This window comes from Ursus maritimus, unplaced genomic scaffold (assembly GCF_017311325.1).
Source record: "Ursus maritimus isolate PB19 unplaced genomic scaffold, ASM1731132v1 scaffold_12, whole genome shotgun sequence".
NCBI lineage: Eukaryota > Metazoa > Chordata > Mammalia > Carnivora > Ursidae > Ursus > Ursus maritimus.
In genome coordinates this window covers 72,099,685-72,127,528 of record NW_024423564.1, presented here as the reverse complement: position 1 = coordinate 72,127,528, position 27,844 = coordinate 72,099,685, and the positions used below count along the sequence as shown (strand labels likewise).

The window sequence follows — 27,844 nt, the reverse complement described above, 5'->3', positions numbered from 1 at the left end:
GTTGCTTGCAGCCAGTTTTTGTGAATAGTGAACTCTTCTGTCCCATGTACTAACATCTATAATACACTTGATTTTCAAAAGCAATTCTTTGTTTTCTTCTTCTTTGCAAATACGGAATGAAGGTCATTGGAACATTTCTGCAGCAGACTCAGCGTGGAGCAGTGAGCCAGCAGTACTCAGTCTCTGGGTAGGGAAAAGGAGCAGGCCCTTGTAGAGAAGTTTGGAGGGTGTTTGATTTGCCTTCCCCTGGCTTCCCCTCGTGTAAAGGATTTACCTGAGAGGATAGGTAGAGGTTTAGATTTGGGGCTCTTCGATTTGGAGTGGTGTAGCAGTCAAAGTTGCTCGATGCAGGCCTCTGTCGTTGCTCGCAAAAGTGACCTTGAAAAACTGCCGAGGAGTTGAAAGATTGAAGGACAAAGTTTGTTTATACAGATTTAGACTGAAAAGCTCTATTTAAGATGAAAAGAGGCTGCACTTCTGATGTTCAAGTCCAGTGGTTGGTAGGAATATGTTACAGATTTAGATTAGGAGTTTTCAAGCAGTAAGACAATAGGGCTGCATTCATTCTCTCTCCCACTCTTCTCCGTTCCTTCCCCCAGCAAAAAAATTCTAAATCCTTTTGGTATGATAGTTGAGTGAACTGCCTAACAGATTCAGAATTCCTTGCACGCTACCTTGTCTTCTCTATAATCTAGAGGGTTCTTAGTGAAGAATGGCATTTCAGGAGTTCAAAGCAGTTATGTTTGTAAAACTTCTTTGAGGGAATTGGAATGCTTATGGTAAGAAAACTGTCATTCTGGGAAGTTAAATCATAAGAGAAAGGAGTGTGTGTTAAGGATTACATTTTAACAGATAACTTAAATTTATATTTTATAAGTCATTGATTTATATGTTATCAGTTGCTCCAGGTTTATGTATGATTTAAAAAACTGATGTAGATACCGAATGACTCTTTTAGCCTGGGAAGAGGCCTGGAGCAGGGAAGGCAGAAGGTAAGTGGGGCACAGTATGAGGCCTTGATTAAAACTCTTTATTCTGAGAACTTTGTGGATTTCGCTGCTTGGAAAGATACCTAGCCATTGCCTCTAGCGTGGGTTCTTATCCTTTTCAGAGTCATGGACTCTTGAGAATCTGACCCACTACCTGGAAAAATGCACATAGGCACGCCTATGCAGAACCCCTGGTGACTAAGGTATCTTCCAGTATATGCGGGATGGTGTTTATATGATCTCCTTATTTAACACATTAGCCAGATAAATGTTTTTCCAGAAAAATGAAGAAAACTCTACTTCCATAAGGAGCATAGACCTTCCACAGCTAACTAGAACTTAGACTAGCAGTGGGTGTGTGGGGGTGGGGGCGATTTAGAAGGGGTCTTAGATTTGGGCATTTATTTATACTCTGATTACAATATTGGAGGCAGCATGGCGCGGTAGCAAAAGCAGGCCACTTCAAGTCAGGAGACCTGTGTTCAGGTTCCATGTAGCTGTCACCAGCTTTGTGAGCTTGGGCAAGTCAGCCATTTAGTGTCAGCTTCGTCACATGTAAAAATGGGACCTAAAAATAGCACCTTCCTATTTAGTGGTGAGTCTCAAATGAGAGCATGTATGTCAAAGTGGTTTGCAAATTATGAATTGCTACATAAATACTAGTTGCTATTAATCCACACTATTGGGGGCGGGGGTTAAGTACTTGGGAGGATAGGTGAGGCGTCAAAGAAAAGAAATGCCAATATTTTAATGTTTACAAAAGAGTTTGCTTAAACCCGACACATCTCTTTTTAAACATGGTTCCACATGCCTTCACATGCATATTCCCGTTTGTGCTGACATGACCCTAAGTAATTCATTTGTTGAGACCATCAGACCTTCCCTTACCAGGATTCCTGTGAAAGAATTTTAACCCCTTTGTCAAAAGTTGAGAGTGTCTCAGAATAAGATGAAATGGGAATGCTGGTTTTTTAAAAATCCTTACTAGATGTGGGAGTCTCTCAGAATAAAAACTGGGAACCTGTTCTGATTGGATACTGAGGTTTGTGTTATAATGCAGGTAAGTTCTAATAGTTGCAGATGTTTACTAAGCAGAGGTTACATTTTTAGTTTGTGCAACAAATATTTATAAAGTAAACTGGAGCCATTTTTTTGTGTTTGTTTGCTTTGTGGTCATATTTTTTGGGTCAGTTTTCAAACTTGGGAGGTAGGTAGAGGTTGCCAAGTAGTAGCAAGCAAGTAAATGTTGGGATAAAGACTTGAAAAAAAATAATTGGGGTCTCATCAAAATATAAACACTGGCATGAATTCCACATAGCTGATACATATTGTGAGATACATTTCCAAGATAAATGGTGGAAACCCATGGGGATTTCTTTCTCACCCATTTTACATGCCTGGTGTCATCTATTTTTAGGACTCTTTTTCTTCCCCTGGGGGGGGGGTGGATATTTTGTGATCTGTTTGATTTCCTGTCCTACTAAGTCACTTCCTATCAGGCGTGGTCAGTCAGCATTGATGTCTGCCTCCTTTCTATGCATTGAGAGAATCATTCACACAGAATAGGGTTTGGCACAATTGGAATTGGCCTCAAATAAAAGTCCACTTCCTGGGATGTGTATGTTTGAAAGCAGCAGTCATGGTCACTGTGGGCTTTTTGTTCCTAAAACAAGATGAGGTCTCCTTTTAGAGAAGCTATATACTTTCATGGAGGCTTCAGTAACCCTAAAAGTATTCTTAAAGCTAATCATTTATACATGGTCTTCTTCACGAATGGAGTTATTTTTGCATGTTCCTGGCCCCAATAATATATGCATACATAGCTTTTATAGTCTTAAGTTCGGCTGATGGAAATCATTTAGGGATCTAGTCTTTTCCCTTCTTGTAAAGTGGGGAAATTGAGGCCCAGAGAGGTTAGGTGCCCCAATCTTTCAGCTTTTTACTGATTGGCCTATGCAGATTCAGACATTCAACTCCTGCTTAGTTCCTTCCAGGTTTCTTTTCTTCCTCCAGGTTGTTTTTAATTTTTCATATTTCTCTTCCTTTTAGTACATCCATACAGGTTTGCTATTTGAACACAGAAGGAGCAGAGAAAATGGGCCATGGAAGTGGTTCAAAAGTCTCCATGTGGAGTCTGTTGGTTAGAAAATCTGCTGTGCAGACTTAAGTCCCTTTTGGGATCTGAAGATTTCTTGCCTCAGCCAACTGGCTTATTCAGAAAGCAGAGAATCAGCTGGGAAGCTAATGGTGCCCACCTGGCTGAGGTGTCCCAGAGAGCTGGGCTACTTTTATATATTACAAGGAAGTAAACTAAGGTATACAGATACAACACCTGCATGCCAGTTGGGGTTTGGTTTTGTTTTGTGTTTTGGTGGTGGTGGTGGTTACTACACCTCAAGAACAAGTTAACTCCCAAACAAGTTCGGGCCTGGTTCTTCAAGTGAGTCCTTAAGCCAACTGGTATTTCATAAACAAAGATCCCAGGGTCATTTTAAGCATTTGACAAGACTGAAATAGAAATCATTGTCTATATACTCCCCAAATAATATTTTAACTATGTTAACTTTAATCTTTACCACCAACAAAGTAGTAGTATTGTGTATCTGCACGTGTGTGTTTGGGTAGTTGTGGGTTTGGTTTTGTTCTCATTTGCATATTCTCTGATAGACCATAATCTGCTTGAACCTTTTAAAGTTTTTTCTTATGTAGTTGGATTTCTTTTCACCACCTTCATATAGTTGAACTAAAGTTACAATTTACTGAAAGAGTGAGAGCTTGAATGATATGCATCTTAAGTGATGTGTAAGTGCTGAGGGTTACCGCGTCTGAAAAGTAGAGTAGACACAGCTGGATAGTATCGTCCTTGTGTTTGCATCTCCCAGAAACTTTGTTTTCTTTTTAACCTCTTCTCTCTGCTGCCTCAGTATTGCGCCCAGACCTTTAAAACTTGGTCAGATTCTGTCTGTATTGTCACCCTTATCTTCCCGTCTCTCCCCTGAGCATCCTGGAGCCACATCCCACTGTTCAGTACATGACCAAAAGTTTTCCTCTGTTTAGAGCATTTACTATAAATTAAGTTACAGCGCTGCACTCTGTAGTGAAAAAGGGCAGTTGAAAGATAAGAAATGAAGGTAAATTCCAGTGTAAAGGCAGAACTAAGGAAAAAAAAGCCACGTAGTAAATGTTTAACTTTAAAGTGGCATAACATAGCTGGTGACCTGTGTTGCTTAGTTCAAAGGAAGAAAGGAGACAAACCACAGCAAACAGCTGTGCTGATTCACTTGGTTACTTTTTTTCTTGGAAGTACTATCATTTGGTCTGTCCTCATCATTTCATTTACATAGAAAACTAAAGCAAGACCTACTTGATTGGAAATACCCAGATAAAATGAATTTTCCTTTATCTCCCTAAGCTGTATAGTTCTTACCTCTGAGAAAATACTGAAAGTGGATGCTTTACATTTCCTTTCACTAATTCACCAGACATGCACGTCTTATATGTGGAGACTTTAAAAATGTGTGCAAATAAAATTTTACTCCAGGATCTAAGGTAAGGGAGACAGAGGATGTATATCAAGTATGTGAAACTGATATGGAAGGTACAACCAAAGGACACAGAATTCAGAGGAAGGGAGACCTTTACTTCTGACTTAGGAATGAAGGAAGGCAGTTGAACCGGGCGTTGGACTCAGGGAGGTAGGGACAAGGGCACTCCAGGCACAGGGAAAGGAGGAGCAAGGTCATGATTTAAAAAATACAGCATGTGCTGAAGAGAGCAATAAATGGCCCAGTCTGCTTAGAGCATATAAAGAGGTGAGTTAGGAACCAGAGGGAGTGGAAAAACAAGGAAATCTGGAGAAGTAAGTTGGGGTCAGCTGTGACTGCCAGGTTAAGAAATTTGAACTGTCTCTGTTGACATTGATGAACTGTTGAAGATTTTGGGTAGTAGGTTGATGTGGCATTATCAGAGGTGTGCTTTTATAAGATTTAGTAAGCATCATTATGTAGAGATAAGCAGAATTTGAGTAGAAGACACCAGAAACAGTGAACAATGCAGTGCGTTCACATACTAGGTTCACAACCCTCACAGGATTGTTTTGAGGGTGAAAAAAAGCAATGCAGAAGGCTTAGAACTGTACCTGGCACTCAGCCCCAAATGCATTAGCTGTTATCATCATTTTCGTTATTATATGGAGATGATAAGGACCTCTGAACAAAGAGTGTGACCATAAGAAGAAAAGTCAGGGGATGGACACTGTTGGACACTGTTACTACAGATTCTAGAAGTTGATTAGAATTGAGCAGCGTCCAGGATGACTCTGAGGTTTTAAGCCTCGGTGACTGGAGGATAGAAATTGAAAAGTTAGAAGGAGCAGGTTTGGGAGAAGAAGATTTTGGACACATGGAGCTTGAGTTTGAGTTCCAGGTGGCTTTCCGGTTGGAGATCCAGGTTGCAGGACTGGAGAAATAGTAGAATTGGTAATGTATATTTGGAATTTAAGCTATAGAGATTATAGCTGACCCTGGGGAATAGATGGGAGGGCATCAAGGGAGAGAGAATGGACTGAAGGACCAGAAGAATAAAGCTTCGTGTCAAAGTTGGAAACACAAGAAAGGCTGGACCCTCAAGTTGAGACATGTAGAAATGAACATGGTAGAGTCTTCTAGGTCAGTGTTCTTTTTTTTTTTTTTTCCTTTTAAAGATTTTATTTATTTACTTGACAGCACAAGTGGGGGGTGGGGGTGGCAGGCAGAGGCAAAGGGAGAGGCAGGCCTCCTGTCAAACGGGGAGGCTGATGTGGGGCTTGATCCTTGGACCCCGGGATCATGACCTGAGCCGAAGACAGATGCTTAACCTCTGAGCCACCCGGGCACCCCTAGGTCAGTGTTCTGTAAGCTTTTTTGATTGTGCACCCCTATTTATTTTTTTTACCCTAAAGCTTTACTCTAAAGCTACTTATTTATTTTTTGAATGTTAGTTTAGTTAAAACTGCAGAATATCTATAACTTCCCTAATTCAGACCTGCATAACAAAGTACAGTATCACTGTTAGCCCACATTTTTTCAGCATACTTAGAGCACCATGCGTGATATATGATCTTGTGACAAGTTAAATGGAATGAGGGCATCGCTATCAGCCCATAGGTTAAGTATTCAGAAAACTAATATTAACATTTTCAATGTGTGACTTGGTATGTAGATTAGAAATACTGCCCTAAAATCCGGTGGCCTTCACTTATGCTGAAAATGTACAAATGTTTCTGTGAAATGTTACCTGGTAGTTCCTTGAGATTAGTTATATATATATATATATATGTTTCTGTATATGTGTGTATGTACAGCCTTAAGCTTTCGTATTTAAGTATACACACACACCTCCATCCAGTGCAAAATCTAGGGTTTTTTTTCCTGAGTCGCATTGGGCTTAATCTTCACTGCGTTAGCTTTATGAAGTCTCAGACGGCAGCCTCTGCATGAAACATAAATACACATGGAGGAATGAATTTGGCAGCATTTGCTTAGCAAGTAATATATAGCCGCATGATCATGATAACACCGGTGAGCAGCATACAATATAAATTACCATGAGTAGGATAGCCTCATCTGTAGGATTTAGCAGAACTTTTAATATAAGGCATGTGTATTTAGTTACTAGCCTAGGTATGTTGTAATTATCCTCAGTCTAAAATAAAGATAATAAACTTTTCACTAGAGAAAGAGTGGTAAATTTCCAGCCACTCTACCTGATTATTTATTTATATCCTGAATTCCATGGTTATTTCTCTCCTGGTAATTGGCCAAATACCCATGAAGCTACCCTTGAAGGTAGTTAAGCAATGTAATAATGAAATAGTACTTTACAGTTAATGGAGTGATTTTATATTTATTCTCTCACTTCATATTTACGTAAGGTAGGTGGGTAGGACAGAAGATTATTATCCCCATTTTGTGGGTGAGAAAATCAGAGGCAGAGCCTAGTGACATAAGCCCTGTGTTCTTTGCACTGCACCTTGTTACTGCCTATGAAAGGCAAGCTGTAGCTATGTCTGTCTAATAGCACTAATTCTTCCTTCCGCCTCCCCTTTCCCTGTGTGTGCTGCTGTTCCCCCAAAAGGAGACACATTTTTTTCCTCCCAGAATTCATACATAATCTTACATGCAGCGAGTAAACAGGTTGGTCATAAAAGGAGCAAATACATAGTCAAACTGAATTATATTTTAAGTTTTTTGTCAAACACAGCCATCTTTCTTTTCAGAACAAAGCATAGTGGAATAGATAGGTGCTAAATGAGTACCACCAATGAGTGTGGTGGGAAATTGTCTTTCCTGAACCCTAAATTCACTGAGAAAGAGTAAGTAGTTGAAGAACTTTTTCCACACAGATATGAGGTTAGATTTGTGTTAGGTGTCCTGTGGTGTTCCTTAGTTGTGCAGATACACACATTATGGTATGTATTGGGCACCCCATACATTTGTGTTCTTATCTGGAGCTGCAGAGATTGGTATTTTTAGATGAGTCATGGTATTCTTAAATAATCATTTGCTTTATATTTCCTGTCTGAGATTTATAATACTTGCCTTAGCCCTAGTGATGAGGTAGTTGGAACAAAGGAATGCTGATTTCTTGGAGTGATGACTGCGTAATTAAAATAACATTGTCCCCATGTTCACAGTGTGGCAATAGCTATAATTTTGAATCACTGCATAGTATTGAGCCAGATGATTCCTCCTGTGAGTGTGCACCTATGGAAGCATCTCCAGCAAGGGGCCTAGGCTAAGGCTATTCCTCTGAACTGAGGGGAAAAGATAGAGCGACTTCTTATCACTAGGCCCCCAAGGAGTGAACTTCATCTATCAAACCTTTTCATTCTCACTCTTGGTGACCACATGGCTCCGACTCCCAGTCCTTTGGGCAGCTACAGCTTTAACAAGCTTGGAAACCTTAAGCTTTCCACTTTGACATGTGTAAGAATCTGGTACCTTGGCCTTTTGGAGCACTTTTGCCAGGAGAATGATCGGGAAAACTGAAGGTAAAATGGACTTAATGTTGTAGGTTTCGAGGAGTTATACATTCTTAAGTTTTGGGTCCCCTGTTGAGTTATTAATTCTACTGAGGGAGGAGAACATGTGGTGGAAGAGTGCAGAACGGAGACTCAGGGCATGTGGGGTTTCATTCCTGTGACCTACGGCAAGTCCTTCAGTCCACCTGGATGAAGTGTCTTTGTCAGATGGGAGTATTAGTAACTGCTGGGTTTGTAGTGAAGAACAAGTGAGATGGTGTAAAGCACGTACAGGTGTAAAAGATGGTCGGGGCACCTGGGGAGCACAGTCGTTGGGCGTCTGCCTTCGGCTCAGGGCCTGATCCCGCGTTCCAGGATCGAGCCCCACATCGGGCTCCTCTGCTGGGAGCCTGCTTCTTCCTCTCCCGCTCCCCCTGCTTGTGTTCCCTCTCTCGCTGGCTGTCTCTTTCTCTGTCAAGTAAATAAATAAAATCTTGAAAAAAAGGTGAGCATAACCATCTCAGCCCCTGACAGCTGTATACATGCAGGTAGGTGGTGTAGTGCTTGTTTGGCTTGGAGGGTTTGTTTCTTCTCATGCTCTTCTCATTTCCTTCCTTCCTTCCAACATCTGAGGCAACCATAAAAGACAGTACACAGAGGGCAGAATTCAGTGTCTGAACCAACGGAATCCACACAGGCAAATCAGTACAACCAAGCTCCTCCTGTCGTTCTTACAACACCTACAGGTTTTTAATTGAGAACTCTTTGCCCACCCCCCTCCCAAAGTTTTTAGATGGATTAACTCAGCACAATCTCCCATTTTCCAGTGGAGTCTGGGATTAGATAATTATCTATGCTCATGGTGCATTTTCTGAAGAACAGGTTTCTCTCCTTCCCTACTCTTTTTGACTTTTCTGTTAGATAACTGCACAAAGGGTATTGCACAGCTGGGTATAGGTACTTCAGAAGGGATTTCCCCATATGAACATTTCAAAGAAAAGCCAGAGTGAGGCCAAGATACTTGGGGTCTTAAAATAGTTCTTGAGGAGCCTGTATTTGTTCTGTAGAATTGTGTTGAATTCCCACTATGAGCAAGGCGTGTTTCCCTTGAGGATGTGCCAGAAACAAAGACAATTACATAAGAACTAGGGAGAACATAAGAGCAGGGAAATTTTAGGCTTAAGAAATAACATGCCAGGGGCGCCTGGGTGGCTCACTTCGTTAAGCGTCTGCCTTCAGCTCAGGGCGTGATCCCGGCGTTCTGGGATCGAGCCCCACATCAGGCTTCTCCGCTGGGAGCCTGCTGCTTCCTCTCCCACTCCCCCTGCTTGTGTTCCCTCTCTCACTGGCTGTCTCTCTCTCTGTCAAATAAATAAATAAAATCTTTAAAAAAAAAGAAAAGAAAAAGAAATAACATGACAAATAATAATATGTCACACAAGTCTGAAGAAAGTGAATATGTTAATTGTAGGAATAGATTTTATTGGGTGCTGAGAATGGTTTTTTGGGGAGGAAGAAAAGTTTAGTGACCACTAATTAGTGAATGTGTGTATTTAGTTTGTTACAGTTGTACTGTAAAAAGCAAGCTTCTTAACTGTGCTATTCCGAAAAAACCTTAACAAGGTTGGTTTCATTCCATGAAATAGTCTCCTGCTTTCAGAACATGCTCGCTGTACTCCAGGATTTTGGGAGAGCTCAAAACAGAATCTTTTTCTTGGGTGGTGGGGCCAGGTAAGGTGGATGCTGCCCAGACTCCGGGTCTCTTCTGTCCCCTAATGTAACAAACAAGGTTTTCTTTTGAAGGACAAAGCAGCCACACACACTCCTAGCTTACAGAAGTCTGATGTGTCCAAGGAGACATGTTCTAGGAATTTAAATGTTTTTGGATTAGTCTGGAGGGAAAACCTGCATAGCTATTGTTACTGACATTCCTGGGGATTAAAATTTGGAGCATTCCTAGTCATATCCATTTGAATTCTTTGCTTCTTGGGAAGAGTACACTCATTCTAAATTTAACAGTATAAAGGGCTTTACAATTTATTTCATGTCTATAAGAGAGATGGGAAAGGGTTTCTATGTATTTGTTTCCATTCATTGGAAGCTGGACTCTTAGAAATTACGTTAACAACAAAGTCTAAATTAGAGGAAGAAACAAGTTGGTACTCAAGGGAGATTGGTCTTTGGGCTCGGTGCTCTGCTTGAGACCATTCAGGCCAGGTATAGATGTCTTGCCTTGCTCTCAGCAGTGAAGATGATATACCATCTGGCACTTGTATGATGCTTGGTATTTTTCGAGACTTTCTAGCATGTATCTTCCCATTCGTGTGCTGCAGCTACCCTGTGAGGTGCTTCTACAGGTGAACAGAGGCCCCAAGAAGTTAAGTGATTTGCCCAAGATCATGAACATAGCAAGTTAGTAGCCAGAGAGCCAGAACCTCCATGTCTAGTCCATTTTCTTTATGTATTTCCTGGTACTTTACTGCCCCCCACTGTTCACAGCTGAGTATTCATGGGTGCTGCTTACTGACCTGGAGACAGGCAAAGGGGAAGGATAAAATAGGAAAGAAAAAAGCGACAGAGCTTGGAAAGAAACAACAGAAACGAGAAAAGGATGTTTATATGATAGTAGATAGGAGTGCCACTAGCATTTTCTATTATTGTCACAGAGATGGTGGGAGCAAGTGGATAAAAATGATCTTTTGGGTTAAGGATTTGAGTCATTGGTCCCAGCAAGACTGTTGGTCTCTCTGAACAATTTGAATATAACAACCCTTAAAACAGGGCGAAAAGGGAGAACGAACAAGCTGTAATAAGGCAAGAACAGACTTGCCCCCACCATTTACTATGTTGTGCCCTTGAGCAAATGACTTAACTAATCCTTAGCTTTCGTTTTTGTAAAATTGGAATAATATTGATATCTCTATCACTGAGCCGAGTGAAGATCAGTTGAGAGTAATGTATGTGACAAGTAGTTTGTGAACTCTACAGCTCTTCAGTTGGCATTGCAGCATTCTTCAGAATCACACTTCTCACCTCTGCTGGGCACACACAAATACAGGATCCTGCCAGAAGCAGGAAGAGGTTGTTCTCAGGATTTCTAAATCTGAGAAGGGATCTAGTAAGCAAAATGCCTCTTTGTTTTAGGATACAGTTTAACTCAGGCTACTGGCATTATTTCTGTCTCCAGCTCCATGTCAGAATTCTCTTTCAGGTTCAGAGCCTGAAAAACAAGTAACTCACCATTCTTCCTGCAAGTATTTACTCTGGTGAGGTTGGAGAGTCAGAGATTAACAAATATTCCTTTGGGCGGAGGGGGCTGGCCCAGCTCGCTCCCAATGGAGGCTGAACAGGTGAGGGAGCCGTGTGCTGTAGGGCAACTTCTCAACCTCCACTGCTCAGTTGCCCCGTCAGTAAATGAGGGATGACACTACTTCTATCGTGGAAGGATTCAGTGAAAGAAAGCAGTTACGGTTTAGAACTGGGTTCTGAATGTTATCTGATCCTTTTTTTTGTAAAGGGCCACATAATATTTTTGGCTTGCAAGTCCTACAGTTTATGTTGTAACTCTTCAACCCTACTGTTGTGGTGTGAGAGCAGCCTTCAACAGTGTCAATGAATGAGGATGCAGTCTTCCAATAAAACTTAATCTACGAGAACAGGGCGCAGGCCCAGTTTCGGCCTGTGGGCTCTCGTTCCCAGACTCATGCTTTAGAGTACTCCACTGAAATACTTGATTTTTTTTCCTCTGTCATACAAAATAGTGTTTTATTGCTGTCATATATGCAAAGATGGTTTAAGTTGAACATTAATAAACAAATGAGGAAGAAAGTATGCGAAGTAAGATGTTTACATATCATTTTCTCTTCCACAGAAACAGATCTTACACTGTTCTGTTCATGCCTTCCTATCAGTTTCATTATGCTTATACCAGTTGCTATGCCTTCATTTTTTTCCAGTTATAACTGTATTATGATCTGGCCCTTGTTTAAAAGATTATGTTGTAGTAGATAGGAAACAGAAACATGTTTTTGTTTCTGAAGGAAAAGTGTTTCTGCTGCCAATTTAAAAATGTGTCCTTGTGAACAGATCTTTAGGGAGAATAATGTGCAGCTAGTTCCAACCCTTAGTCTTTTGGGAAGCATGGTTCTCCCAGTAGGCAGTTTGAGAAACAGCTTCATACTTAGTTTCTCGGAGCTAGAATCAGGCGTACCCTCAAACATTGAACTTGGCATTAATCAGGGTTGGGGAAAGAGGTCTGCAGTCAGGCTTCGATATTCATACTTACAGTGGTGGGTGCTGTGTAATAACCTGCCAGTAAGTTTGACTAGCTGGTATCCAGTTATGTAAGGGTTTAGAATTTAAGTAGTAAGGTTTTTGGCACTAAGCTTAGTGCTTTCTCGCGTGATTAAGTAGAAACCTTAGATGAGCTTAAAGATTGCTGACCCCTCTTTTCTCTCTAATCACCCTGTCGTCTTTTGTATTCATTCATTTATTGCACCCTCAATTGGTCAAGTGAAGGTCTTCCATACCAGACCACCCCTGTATGTTCAGTATACATGCTCCTGGAGTGGGTTAGTGGAATGACTGGCCCAAGGCTACCAGTTAGTAGGCAGCAGGCCAGTTAACAAACACAGGTCTTTCAGTTTCCAGAGTAGTGCTGTTTTCTTCCTGAAATTGTTGGTTTGAGATTCGCTTTATTGTAGAGAAAGTATGCCTCCTTAAGGCTTGATATGCTCTTAGCCATGATCGAAAATGGCGTATATCCTCAAGTCCATCTGTACAAACATTAGAACTGAATCGTCTGTTGGTAGAATTGTTTTGTTTAAAAAGTCTTAGTTCTCAAATTTCGTTTACACTTTTCTTTGTAGCGTGGAAGAATTTCTAACATGGCAAGCACAAATAAGCTTAAATCCTACGCCTTTCTTATCCATCTAGTTATTCATGTTAATATTCTTTCTTTCTCTGCATTGCTCACTCACCATTTGAAATATAACATCCCAGCAGTTGGCTAATTCAAATAAACCTGGAACTAACTTCAGTAAATACTTGAACAGTACTGGAACATAATAAAATGCATGTGAAAGTGCTGCCAGTTGGGCAAAATAAAAAGTATGTCATCTAATGACAGGAAGACGTGATCAAAACGCAGGTCACGAAGGGAGTGAAGAAGACAGGTGCTCTGAACATAGGGAGATACAGGAATGCAGGTCACGAAGGGAGTGAAGAAGACAGGTGCTCTGAACATAGGAAGGTACACAGCAATGCAGGTCACGAAGGGAGTGAAGAAGACAGGTGCTCTGAACATAGGGAGATACACAGCAATGCAGGTCACGAAGGGAGTGAAGAAGACAGGTGCTCTGAACATAGGTACACAGCAATGCAGGTCACAAAGGGAATGAAGAAGACAGGTGCTCTGAACATAGGGAGGTACACAGCAATGTTTGGGGTTGCCTACGGCCTAAAGGCTGTAAGCTGGATTTGGGGGGGTCGTTAAGGGAAACATGGTACCAATGTTTAGATTTTTCAGTTAAAACTGGGGTGGGATATATTAGCTTGCATTTGACAATGAGAGTGTTATTTTTGGGTAACCCTGACCGCCTGGAGTGGCTCAGCTCTACTACTTTAATAGGAAGCAGTGTTGGTCAAGGGTTGGGTTTCATTTCAGGGGAGCTTTCTTTGACCTTTTTTCCTTGAACAGTTATGTGAGGGTTTTAGGTATTATCTCCCAACAACATCTATTTGATTTTAGTTATTTCAAAGACTGTATAGTGGGTTTGGGCATGTTATAAAGGACTCTCAGAGAGAGAATGAGGTATATGCCAAGGAAAGAGAGCTAGAGTCTAAAGGTACAGAATTTTAGAAACCAGGGAATATTGCAATAAAACCTTATAGTTTTTTGTATTTCATGAGGTTGATCACTTTGGTAAATCCTGTTTTATTCTGATTGTATCACTGAGGGAGGATTTGGTGAGCCATGGTACCTGGTCAAGAGCAAGAGCTTGAAAGATTTCCAAGATCTTAAAACGAGGAGCACTCTGCTTCTGAGATGTTTTGAAAACTGTTAGGTCTTTTTCTTTCTTCATCAGTGGTAAAGAGTAACTGGATATTAGCGTGACAGCTAGATTTTTCCATCCTTGAATGATCAGATTGAATCATCTTATCTCCTCTATGATTTTCTCTTTATCTTCCTGCTAAAGAATGGCCAAACAGAGGCATTTGCCCTCCTTCTACTTACCTGTTGTCATTAATTTTTCGAACTTTACTAATCTGTCCTGGTCACTTTTCTGAAAAGTTCTGTCTTTCAAAAGATTTATACTCAGGAGTGGTATGCACCCGTGTTTCCAGGCTTCCAGTCCGCCTTGCAGCTTCAGGGTGTTGGTGAGGGGGACATTGTGGCCTTCCTACCCTGTCCTTTTATCTTAAATTCACTTCAGTAAGTCAGTTTCAGGTGGATTTCTGATTGTTGTCCTTCTTGTTTTAAAGGCCCAGAGAGAACCTCATTTATGCTGAGCTTCACAGGATAGCTTGTATAACCACTTCCTTTGGTTGTTCAGGCAATCCCATTAAGTCTATTTCAGGGCCAGCCCTTCCGAGAGACCTCTTTTTCTCAGAAAGGCCATACCCAGGAACTCTCTTGCCCCTTCATTCAGGAGTAATCTGTCAGACTGTGTGCTAGATGCTGTGAGAGATCCAGAGATGAATCATATTCAGGTCCTACCCACAAGGTGCTTGTAAACCATAAGGGGAAATATGATAAGACATACACATAAATAATGATCATAAAAGATAACATGGTGAGGGCAGAAAGAGGTGTAGATCAAGGGCTCTGAAGGTTCACAGGAAGGAGTGGTCATGTCCGGTTGGGGATGTTTAGAGAAGACTTGTGGACAGATGGCAGTTGAGTTGAGCATTGGAGAAACAGCCTTTTTGTGATGGACTTTGAGTGTCCCCTTTCTAGCTTTGGAAAGCAAACTGTTTTTAAAAGCAGATAAATTAATAGATACTGGGAGTTGAGATTATTTCTGGCAACAACCATTAGATACTTCATCTGATCCTTACATCTTTATTATAAACAGTTAAACAGACATCTTATTCAAGTATTATGAAGTAATTAATGAACATGAATGATAAATCTAAGATTAATAATGAATTAAATCTGGGAAATTCTATGCTGCATGTTGCTTTTTTTTTTTTTTTTAAGATTTATTTATTTATTTTAGAGCGAGAGCACGAGCCCCAGAGGTAGGAGGGAGAATCTTAAGCAGACTCCCTGCTGAGGTCGGAGCCTGATACAGGGCTCTATCTCATGACCCTGAAATCAGGGCCTGAGCTGAAACCAAGTGTCAGATGCTTAACTGACTGCGCCACCCAGGCGCCCCAAAAGTGACCTGTATTTGTTGTCTTTGTTGTGTTTCTTTGTTTGTTTAAGGTAGGCTCCATGCCCAGTGTGGAGCCCAGTGTGGGGCTTGAACTCACAACCCAGAGATCAAGACCTGAGCTGAGATCAAGAGTTGGATGCTTAACTGACTGAGCCGCCCAGGTGCCCCTAATGCTGCATGTTTCATGAGTGATCTAAAGCAATGCACTTGGTCTTAAGGCAGTTTTGTTGTCAACTGTATGTAACTAGCTTTATCCTGTGATAGAGATAGCAATTTAACATGGAATAAAACGGATCCTGGGGGTGCCTGGCTGGTTCATTCGGTTGAGCATCTGACTTTAGCTCAGGTCATGATCTCAGGGGTCCTGGGACTGAGCCCTAACATTGGGCTCTGGGCTCATCCTGGCGTCTGCTTTTTCCTCTCCCCCTCTCCCTCCCCCTGCTCATGTGTGCATGCATGCGCTCTTCCCTCCCTCCCTCTCTCTCTCAAAGAAAAAAAAAAGGATCCTGAAATATTAGTCTTTCTTACTTTTAAATACATACCTTCTCATTACCCTAGAAATTGGATCTGGCACATATTCCTTGGGCTGTATATGTTATGAATAGGCTGTTTCTGTAGCAAAATCAACTTAGTTGCAATCAGTGTATTTATTTACTAAAGGGAGAAGTGATAAGATTAACTAAGGTTAGTATGTATTTTTTTAGCTTGTTGGGGTGTTTAGTGAACAAAATTTGTTACTGATTAGGTTTCGTTATTTTAATCCTGTGCCACAGTCAGAAACTATTGAGAACAGCAATTTATTTTTATAAAATCTTTTGCTTGAGATTTGGTCTAGTTTTTAAAGCCCCATTAATGACTGAATCTGCTTTGAGGAAAAAAAATTTTTTTAAGGTTTTTTAATTTATTTTAGAGAGAGAGAGAGCTGGGCAAGGGACAGAGGGAGAGAGAGAATCCACAAGCAGACTTCCCGCTGAGCATAGAGCCCAAAGTGGGGCTCGATTCCACAACCATGAGATCATGACCTGAGCCACCCAGGCACCCCAAGGAAAACCTTTTGAACAAAAGTAGTCACCTTTTCTAGGAATTTATAGTAACAATTTACATTCTTTTAAGAGGTATTAAAAGAATTACCTACTAATCATCTCTGCAAAGACGCTAGAAATCATGTTCCTCATGAGAAGATCTTCTGTTTCTGATGAGAATAGCTTTGTTTTTGAAGTCAAGAATTTATAAAAAGAGGTTTCTGGATGGAAAAATCGTAAGGGCTGAAACTCTAAATCCAGAGCTCAAATGGAACTTTGCAAATATAACTTAATATAAAGAACAGTCAGAGCTGTCCAAAGATGGAAAATCGTACCTTACCAGTAAGCCAGTTTCCTAGAACCAGGGACGGACATGCTCATATTGAAGCTGAATACCACTTGTGATGGGTTGTGGGGGTTGGCAGAGGTTGGAATAGAGCTGTGGGTGTGTTCTTAGAGGGGTGAGCCTTGGTGGCTCTTGATGTCTTTTTTTTAAGTCCTAAACATTTATGATGCAATAAAATAAAAGGACATTATTACTGACTTGTGTATTTTGCCATTATCCATTTGTGATTTTCTAATGTAGATGGGCCTCTGAAGTTAGAAATTTAACCTTTAACACATTTCTCAGTTCCAGAAAGACTTGTTAACTTCTGTTTTATACCTCACCCTCATTCCCAACAGTGTGTGGCTCTGAGCCAGCGAGATTCATTCATGATCTGTTGACTGCACTGATGTTTGGGAACTGATCACACCAGCACATCCTTAGTTGGGATAGCTCAAAATTTAAAAGCAGACTGTCCACAGATAAAGTTTAAAGGTGCTTCTTGAATTGTGTGCCTTTGTAATGTTTGTGGGAACAGATCAGAGGACAACCAAACCTTGTTACCAGCTTTCTAAATCTCACTCAAACTGAACCTACCCATCACTAGCAGGTATACAAAGATACCACACCGGCAGTGGTGTGGTGTGCATCTTCATCCTTTGACTGTAGCAGTTTGTGTGGCCAGTTTTGCTAAGATCAGGCCTGTCCATGGATCCATACAATGAAAGGTTAGATTCTTTAAGTTTTTGATGTTTATTTTTATTTCTAGAAAGATTTTTTGTTTGCTACATTTTAAAAGGTTAAAGTCAAGGGGCGCCTGGGTTGCTCAGTCGGTTAAACGTCTGCTTTCAGCTCAGGTCATGATCCCTGAGTCCTGAGATCGAGTCCCACATGGGCTCCCTGCTCAGCGGGGAGCCTGCTTCTCCCTCTGCCCCTCACCCAGCTTGTGCTCTCTCTCTCTCTCTCAAATAAATATAAAATCTTTTAAAAAATAAAAATATTTATTTTGTTAAAAATAAAAGGTTAGAGTCTCTCTTCATTGTCATCAGTACCTTGTAAGTATCTATTAAAAATAAACTTCTTTAGATTACTTTGATTTCAGATTTCAAAGATTATTTGTTCTTAGTGTATCTAGGAGAATAGTGTATAGGCCCTGTGCATACGGTGATGAATGAAAATGTCATGGGAGTTCAGTTGAGAGGTCCATACTTGGTTATTGAGGACTGAAGATTTTATCTAGTCATTTCAACTATGATTCAACACTCTTCATTTTAATTCCCTCCAGAAACTCCAAGATCATATTGCTTCCTATTACTTAAGAGTTCCTGTTGATGTATAGGGCTGCTTGTTGGCCTCTAGCACCAGAAGTTGGCTCCAAATCTTTTCCCATTACATCATCACCCACTAATGTCATTACACCAGAGTGAAATCTGCTTTGAAGATTTTACTCTTGTTTTCTTTCCATCTCTTTCCTCTCATTATTTCCTTTAGAAGGAAAAAGAAAAATAAAAAATTAGAGACCTCTTGGACAATCCCAGGCAAACATTTAAGAGGGAATCAAACATCCTAAGTCTAAACCTAGATATATCGGTCTTCATTCCACTCTGCTGACGGAAAGGATCTGCCCAGCATGTGTCCTCATGGGATCTGGAAAGGAACACGTTTGGTCACGCAACACCTGACTTTGGTGCTTTTCTCTCAGCCTTTCAGAATTAGTTCTTAATGATTTCCATAGCTCTCTGCCAGCATCTTGTCACTGGCGTGTTAAACCTTTTTTTTTTTTTTTAAAGATTTTATTTATTTATTCAACAGAGATAGAGACAGCCAGCGAGAGAGGGAACACAAGCAGGGGGAGTGGGAGAGGAAGAAGCAGGCTCATAGCAGAGGAGCCTGATGTGGGGCTTGATCCCAGAACGCCAGGATCACGCCCTGAGCTGAAGGCAGACGCTTAACCGCTGTGCCACCCAGGCGCCCCCGTGTTAAACCTTTTTAAATAATTTCCCAGAATAGAAATTCTTAGGACATCACTAAGTTTCTTATTCTTTGTGTTTAATTAAACTGTTTCTTGCATTTAAGTATTTTCCACATAAGCATTTAAGCCATCTGGAGTTTTATACTTTCCCCCTGTAAATCTTACAAAACTTTACAATATTATCTACAGTTAAAACTGATTCAGGGATCCTTATTTATCTTCCTTCCCCCATCACAAAAGCAGTTGACTGCATGCGGGTTCTTACCCTTTTTTCTCTATCCTAAATTTCATTCCCTATTGTTTTTCAAATGCCTTTAAATCTTCCAATTAATGGTATGTATGCTTTGGCTTTGTTCCTAACAGAAAGGTTCAGGTAAGGAAAGAATTGGGAAGTAGTTTCAGTTCAGAGACTTGGTGCTACCCACTCAATTACTGGCCAAAACTATAGTGCTTCTGTGCCCTCTGAGACAGATTAGCTTGAGATGAGAACAAATAGTAATTAAGAGTAGCCTCAAAGAAATGGGACCACAGTGTCTAAAACAAAAGAATAAAATGGGCTCTTACTTTTAAGACTTGGGTTTACATTTCTATACAGTATCAGTCATTGGGACTGATATATATCTGCTGCAGGCTGTAGTGTGGAGTGTGGGAAACCATGGTGAACTTGAGAGGGAATGGCGTTGAAAATTATGGACCAGACTAGGGTATCAACCAAGTGCCCTTTTTGTCTCCTCCTAAGACAAGACCTTGATTCACATTAAGATTTCAGTTTGACTTTGTGGTGATTTTAGGTTTTCTAGTTAGAGCTCCTTCATAGTCTCTGTGGTATAAGTTGGATAGAAGGGGAAACTCTTTCCATATGTTTTTGCTAACATTCAAGTCTCTGTTAAGAAACCTCTTCAGCACAATTATATACCTTCTCAGATTGAAAAATTGAATGAATTAGTGAAAACAGCCATAAGGAAAGATATAAATAACCTGGACAGAAAGTCTGTCTTTATTAATTCTAATGTATCTCATGTGTGTGTTTGTTTTCAGTTGTCAAAATGTCCACAGAAGGAGGATTTGGTGGTACTAGCAGCAGTGATGCCCAGCAGAGCCTACAGTCCTTCTGGCCTCGTGTCATGGAAGAAATCCGGAATTTAACAGTGGTAAGAAAGAACGAGAAACTTGCAGAGTGTAAAGAGCTATGAGATGAATAAGCCAGTACTTAGAGTAAAACATTTTAAATCTCAAGCACATAGGCATAGTTCATTCCTGACCTCTGAGTGGGAACATGAAAATATAATTTACCTTAGGTGAGGTGACTACAAGGATTTTTTTTTTTTTTTTTTTTTTTTTTTTTTTATATCTTAGTGGCTTTCCTTGGGCATGTGGGTGGATAGTGGATGCTTTGACTCAGAGGTAGTAGCTTAATGTGAGGCATATCTTTTAGAGATGCAGAAAAGCAGAGCTCTCACCTTCCTTCAGTAGCTGCAGCTCATTTCTTCGTCCTGATTCAGTGGCCCTGCCAAATTTCTAGAATCTGGTGAATGCTCTTGGGCAATTTATTCAACAACAGATCTCTTGTACGCAGGCACTCTTTCTGGGTGTTGAAAGATACACCTAGATCAGGGTTTCTCTACAGCAGCTTTATTGGCATTTTAGGCTGGATAATTCTTTGTTGTGAGGGGCTGTCCTGTGCATCGTAGGGTGTGTAGCAGCCTCTCTGGCCTCTACTCGTTAGATGCCAGTAGCAATCCTCCTTCACTTATGACAGCCAAAAATGTCTCCGGACATTGGCAGATGTCTCCCGGGGGCTAAAATCATCTCATTGAGAACCACTGGCTTAGAAGACTCAAATATTACCCTGGCCCTTGCAGAGCTTATAGTCTAGTAATTACAGTCAGAGTCATTTATTCAGTGACCGTTTATTAAATACTTACTGAGTCAGGCACAGTGATGAGTCTGAAGCAGTAAAAAGTCAAAGTGCTCTGGGATTACAGAGGACATAGTGCTTATTCCTCCCTGGTTGAGTTAGGGAGGCTTTAAGTAAAGGGGACATGTTTTTTTGGATTTTGAAATATGAGAAGCATTCACCAGATGGAAAGGGTAGGCAAGTGTATCTTAGGCAGAGAGTATGACATTCATAAAGGCCTGGAGGCCCAGAGGGGAGGGCCTTATGTTTTGAGGACCAGCAAGAAGTTCAGAGTGGCTGGGGGTTACTATGTGGGTAGTGAGATGGGGGTAGGAGTAGAGTGGTATGGCAGTGGTAGCAGGAAGTGATACATTAGAATTAGAATATTTTCAGAGTGTAGTGTTAATTCCTTAATGAAGAATGTTCCATTTGGTGTCATTTTAGCAAATATGGAAGGATCTCTGTGTTTTAGATGTGTCATTCCTGCCTTGAAGGCATTAAGCATCCTGCCAGAGCAGACACTGGACTCCTTCCTAATGTAGAACTGATGTTGCACTTCCTTAGAGCTAGGCCTTTAAACCTCAGACATACGAGGTCAGTTTATTTGTTTACTCAACAATACTTCTTATACACCTGCTGTGGCTGTGCTGGATACTGTGGATCCCGTAGTGAGCCCCACAGACAAGATCATTGTACTCACACAACATGCATTCCGGTGGGGGGGAGATAAACTAGAAACAGGTAATGAGTAAATAAAATAACTTCTCATTATGATAAATGCCCCCACTGACTTCAGGGATTTAAAAAAAAATCGTATTTTGATGTACTTGTGGGTCGTGTTTGTTTATCTAGGGCATTTTTAGCAACTGGACTTGCCTTGGCCTCTCTCAGAGTGGTTTGTGTTCACAGATGAATTTCCATTGAAAAGTCATTTTCTTTTCGGTGGTATAAAGGGGGTAGTTACCTACACTGTCTCAGATGTAAGAGAGAGGAGGAAAAGAAATGATTAAATAGAAAGTAGGGTATTTTGTTCATATTTTGGGTGGGTAATCTCACAGTTAAGCTTATGAGGTTTGTGTGCAGGAGTCGGCCTGGTGTAAAGCTAGTGCCCTCCCGGGCTGCCGTGGGATTAGGCCCGTGCCGCAAGTCTGCACTCCAACTTGAGCGTAGAAGCAAAAATCCAGGATCAGGCAAGTGGCCAGATAAACTCCACGGTTCCAGCTCAGCACTTAACTTTTCTGTATTTTAAGTTTTGATTTTTAAAAAATTGTGATAAAAAACATCACAAAATGTACCATCTTAACAATTTTAATTAAAATGTACAGTTCAGTAGTGTCAAGTATATTCACATTTTTGTGAAACCGATCTCCAGGACTTTTTCATCTTGCAGAACTGAAACTGTACCTCTGAAACAACAAGTATCCTTTGTCCATCTCCCCAGCCCTTGGTAGCTACCGTCTACTTTCTGTTTCTGAATTTGGCCACTCCGAGTACCTCACATAAGTGGAATCATACAATATTTGTCTTTTTGTGACGGACTTATTTCACTTAGCATAATGTCATCAAGATTCATCCGTGTTGTAGCGTGTGACAGGATTTCCTTCCCTTCTGAAGCTGACTGGTATTCCATGTATATATGTGTGCCACATGTTGTTTAGCCATTCATCTGTCAGTGGGCATTTGGGTTGCTTCCCCCTCTTGACTGTAGTGAATGATGCTGTTGTGCATATGGGTATTCAGGTATCTCTTTGAGACTCTGGGCTTTGATTTTTATTCGACTTGGTTTAATGTTGAAGTTTGATTGCCCAAAAGAGCAGATTGTGGTGTTAACCAGCTTTTATTATTTAGACAGCTAGCTAGTCCACCAGAGGTTCAAAGTGGGTTATTTTGAGGGATTCAATTTTAGTTCATGTTTTATGAATGAAGAGAAAGACCAGCAAGGAGGACAGTTGTCTTTAATGATTCTTCTATTGATGACTGCAGTTTTCTCCCCTTGACAAAGACTTCTAGACCACTACCATGGGATCTCTTACATCAGATGCTTAGAACAAAGTTTGGCATTTAATAGGTGCACAGTAAATCTTTGAATGAATCAGACTCCTCCATCTCCGATTTCGTGTGAAGCAACATCAGTGCCAGATTTGAGTGAGAATGCAGTCTAGGAAAGTTGGGGTGCTCTTTCCCTTTTTAAGACTCTTCTTTTCCCCTCTGCCTATGGCACGTAAAGACATCTGCTTCTCTGACTGCGCCTCGGCCTGTGTAACGTGGCCAGGTATTTTAGCATTTGGTCTGTGCCTTTCCAGAACTCAACAGCACTTACAACCAGACTTCCTGAGATATGTCAGAGCCTAACAGATATGTTAGGTTGACATCTCAAAATGTCTCACAGATTTTTTAAAAATTCATATGTTCGGACTATCCAAACATAAATAAAACTTTTGAGAATATTCATAAGGTGGTGTGGTCTCTCTAAGACTGGGACAGAGATTGTTCCGAAAACAAATTGAAGTTTGCTAGATGATCTATCTCATGATGTATTGGGAACTCTGGCCTCAATCATTTTGGTCTGAGCTTTGCAAAAGCAATTCATCTTTCATCTCCGCTTTGCCAGTATGTTCTTTTCACTCTTAAAAGACGCTGTAATTGTCCATAAATCCAGGTGACGTGCAGCTGGGATTGAAGTTGGTTAAAAATCATACCAAATGATTGCGCACTAGGATGATTTTGCAAAATACTGTATTCCTGCTCTGGGAACACTAATTAACAGACTTCTTGGCATTGAGTTTTACTCCTCTGAAGACCTCTTTGAAGGTGGGGAAGAAAAAGCTAACTTTGTATTTTTGGGCACGGGTGGGGGGGCGACAATGCTGAATCTTGAAAAAAATCTCTTCCACCCCTTATTCCCTCTGTTCCTTTCAGCCTTCACTTAGCTGTAATTTGATGGCTAGATCACTTTCTTTTAATTGCCAGGTACATCTTGTCCTTCTTTGGTACCTTCAGATTGGGCAACGACATTTCTAACATTACAGACAAACCAGTTAACCATTTAAACAAGAGCTTGGGGATGAAAGTTGGTGGACTTTTAGAAAATACGTCTTGTGCTCTTTGAGCCCTTCCTGTAGAGCAGTGCTGCTTAAAGTTTATTGTCTGTATAAACCACTTGGAGATCTTGTTAGAATACAGATTCTTATTTAGTATATTTGGAGTGGAAGCTGAGATTCTGCATTTCTTTTGAGTTTCCAGGTGATGCCATTTCTGGTCTGAGGACCTCGCTTTGAGTAGCAAGGGTTTAACCCTCACTTTGGGTTGTAGTCATCAGGAGAGTTTTCAAAACATGATGCCTGAACTCCACCCCCTAGAATTCCTGGTTCAGTTACTCTGGGGTAGAGCCCAGTCCTTTTGTTTTTTAAAAGCTCCCCAGGTGTCTCTAACAGGCAGCCAAGCTTGAGAAGCACTGCTTTGGAGAGGGTTAGAATCTTGACTTTGCTAGAGTGCCTGACTGGGTAGGCCTGGAAAAGATCTCTCATCATTATTTGAAACTCCGGATATTCTTTGGTGCAGCCTGAGACCCATTGACTTTTCCTTGGCTCCAAGTTCTCATTGAGTGAATTCAGACTTCTTGAAACTCGGCAGTTTCAGATGGCAGCATTTTAAATGTAGTTCTTTGGTTGTGGTCAGGAGCACAAGAATTTTCTGAGAGAATCTCTTCTTCCACCTTGCTGATATCACTCCCAAGGGTAGGGGGAAAAAAGTATGTCACTGGGGCGCCTGGGTGGCACAGTGGTTAAGCGTCTGCCTTCGGCTCAGGGCGTGATCCCGGTGTTATGGGATCGAGCCCCACATCAGGCTCTTCTGCTATGAGCCTGCTTCTTCCTCTCCCACTCCCCCTGCTTGTGTTCCCTCTCTCGCTGGCTGTCTCTCTCTCTGTCAAATAAATAAATAAAATCTTTAAAAAAAAAAAAAAAGTATGTCACTTCTTCCACTTGGATCAGCGTCAGGAGAAGTTAAATGGGATTCACATCAGTTGCATGGTTGCCAATGACAAGGGGTCACTGAATTAAAAGGCAAGTAAGTGGACCTCAGCCTATGGCTGGTTGAGCGCTGCCCTCTCCAGTAAGCTTGTTGTCAGCCCTTACATGTGACTGGAAAGCTAGGATGAGATCACAGAAGACTGGGCCGTTCTCAGCGGTAATGAAGCACACATGCGTATCTGAAGATCCACTTTTCACACACTGCCTCTTGAGATCTCCAGGGTTGGGGGTCATGAGAAAGTTTCCTGAAAGAAAAGGTTTTCGTGGAGGAGACTTAGAGCAGGGTTTTTTTGGTAAATTTCTGCCTCATTTTAGACCTCTCCAAGGTGGAAACTTTTGTTGTTGCGTTTGACTGAAGAATAGTCTCATAGAAATTCTGAAAGTAATATTCTTCTCTTTTCACCTTGGGGAAGGAGGTCTTCTTATTGGCTTTGGTTAAGAAACTTTAGGGCAGGGGTGCTCGGGTGGCTCAGTCGGTTAAGTGTCTGCCTTTGGCTCAGGTTATGATTCCAGGGTCCTGGGATCGAGCCCCGCATTAGGCTCCCCCCTCAGTGGGGAGTCTGCTTCTCCCTCTGACCGGCTTCCCTCTTGTGTTCTCTCTAAAATAAATAAATAAAATCTTAAAAATATTAAAATTTATTGTTAAAAAAATTCTACATATGAGTGAAATCATATAGTATTTGTCTTTCTGTGAGTTATTAAAAAAAAAAAGAAACTTTAGAGCAGTCGTGTGGAAATATATTAAATAACCAAGCTCAGTGAGAGTGCACGTGCAAGTGAGTTAGACCTTGTGGCCATAATCTCGTGCTGTGTGGATCGTCCTGGGAGGCCTTCCAAAGGAGTTATCCCAGCATTCTCCTTGGCATTTCTGTTTAGCTTCATCGTTTTGTGTGATCTGCCATACCAGTGATTGATTTCTGTGGTGAAACGTGTTTTTTTAATCCCTTTAGGGTCTGGCCCCAATCCAGCATTCTCTTTCCTGCTGCCTCTCTCTGTACTAAGATCATACATCTAAAACTTAAATAGGCCATGTTTTTTGTGTTGCTTCTGTCTGAATGACGTTCTCATCCTTTTCCAACAAGCAAATTTTGTAACATCCCTTAGACACAGTTCAGATGTCAGCCCTTCCGTGGAGCGTTTGCCAGTTCTCTCATTCATTCCAGCCCCTCCCCCGGCCCCATCAGCAGGTTATTTCCTTTCTTGTCCCTGTGGGATTTTACACCCCCACCCTCCTATAGCATAGGGCGTTATAATATTTTTCTCTGGCAGTCTCTGACAATTAAACTGTAATCTGTTCAAAGGGAAGAATAGATTTGCATCTTTTACACAGTAGCCGGTACCATACACTCACTCTTAGTTGAGTTGCACAAATGAGTCAGTGGAAGAGGAGAAAAAAATGAGAACAAAAAGAATATATCCTGCTGTCTCTTTTGGGCGAGATTTTAGTAATTTGGACTTGTAAAGCCCTGCCACTCCAGGATTAGCTTCAGTAGAGGCTTCTTGGAAAATGTTTTACCTAAGCTGGAAAGGGAAAAGATAAAAAAATTGGTGTTGGAGGTTTATCGAGATGAGTGGTCCCAAGCTGCTTGTTGGGTTTGTGAGGAGAAATCCAGTTTTTCAGTGTGCATTTTATCATAATAAGACTCTTCCTTCTGTAGTCATAAAAGTGGATTCTGGGGAGGCTGGTGACCTTTTTCCAAAAAGCTCCACTGCCTTCTTTGACATATAGTTGAGGGTTTCTGCTGGTCTTGGAAAAAGAAAGTTCACTTATGCACGTTCATTATACCAAATCTCAAATAATAGCTGGTCCTTCCATAATGTGATGGTGCACATTCCCAGGTGAGCACCTTGGGCTTGTGAGTCACGTTTCGGACCACTTATAGAATCTGGCACTTGACACCAGGGCCCAGTAGGGGTTTCGCTGATTTTAGCCAATCTCTGCCTCTGCACCTTTCTCTTCGCGGCAGCTTTGAAACCCAGAATTGATTTTTATTTCTAGAATTGCGTCCATCACTGGGCATGTGTTTGAGTATCAGTAGTATCAGAATAAAAAAGGGCTTAAATCACAAATAATTGGAGTAGTGCTGGTCAAAAAGCCCTTTCCTAAGTCCTATCCACAGTAAAGTCGTGTGCTTTCCTCCCAGCCCAGTCTTGTTTGTTAAAAGAAAAAAGTGCCAGGGCTGTTCCTAAAAGGCAGCTGATAAATTCACCCTTTTTCCCCCTACTCTTCTGCTCCCATCCCCCACCCTCAAGCAAACTTTGGAGACAAGGCCTTTGCTGCTGCGATGGCCCTCCTCCCTGATTCCTGGTGTCAGGTTAGTGCAAAGGTCAGAAGTAGCCAGTGTCAGCCAGTACTGGCTGAAGACAGCTCTGGGTCCCCGTGGTCAGGTGCTGCCAGCACCTTGCCCTTGTAGTCTCAGAATAGAAGAAAGACCTGGCAACTTAAAGGAATGCCCCTGAGGCAGAAGTCTCATTTCAACCTGCATATTGCAGACTGGTAAGCTTTGGGGGAGGGGGGTTGCGGAAGAGACGCTTATAACGCACCTCTGAATTGTGCCAGCAAAGAATCTGATACTCTTTGGGTCTACTTTTCACGAGGGCACTGTTAGATGGCATCGTAAATTTATCCTGAAACCCTTTAATTGTTTGAATCTCTGCATGGGTTAAGAAGAATTTTGCTCCGGGACTTGGATTCTCTTCATTTAATTTGTACCTCCTCTCCTGATGTATTTTCGGAAAGGAGGGACTAGGCCAATCACAGTGTTTCATGGTGCCTGTCATACCCTGCTGATTGTCCCCACCATTTATGTCCCTCTTGTTACTCATTTCAGAAAGATTTCCGAGTACAGGAACTCCCACTGGCTCGTATTAAGAAGATTATGAAACTGGATGAAGATGTGAAGGTGAATTCATAATTCGTTTTTATTGTTCGTATTGAAGCTATAACGATGGGTAGGTTGTTGCTCATTTCTGTAGCGCTCAAAGTTTGGTTAAACAGAATGAAAATATCGTTATTGTCTCTTGCTTGTTTTATTTGGTTCCTGCCTAAAATTGTTAAGTGAGCTTAAATTGGACAGTTTTAATTATTACATGGTGCTTCTCTGGAAATTAGGGATATCCTGTTTTTCAGATGTTGATAATATGCTGAGGGTTTGCTTTTTGAATCAGCCGTCCTTTTCATTGCGCAGGGTAAACACAAATCATCAAATCAGCAGGACAGCGCCATCTC

At 41.3% G+C, this 27,844-nt stretch overlaps 1 protein-coding gene across 6 annotated transcripts in view; it reads left to right on the top strand.

The window, feature by feature from the left end:
• The window catches only part of NFYC (nuclear transcription factor Y subunit gamma), a 66,949-nt gene that overhangs the window by 19,308 nt on the left and 19,797 nt on the right, over positions 1–27,844 (top strand). For 5 of the 6 annotated variants that reach the window (XM_040627461.1, XM_008699372.2, XM_008699371.2 and 2 more), the window contains 2 exons: positions 19,726–19,838; positions 27,447–27,518. In XM_040627461.1, the coding sequence (XP_040483395.1) occupies positions 19,734–19,838; positions 27,447–27,518 (177 nt within the window). In that variant the 5' untranslated portion in view covers positions 19,726–19,733. Of the gene's footprint in view, positions 1–9,083; positions 9,090–19,725; positions 19,839–27,446; positions 27,519–27,844 lie in introns of those variants that run through there. The other variant, XM_040627459.1, reaches the window with a different exon arrangement.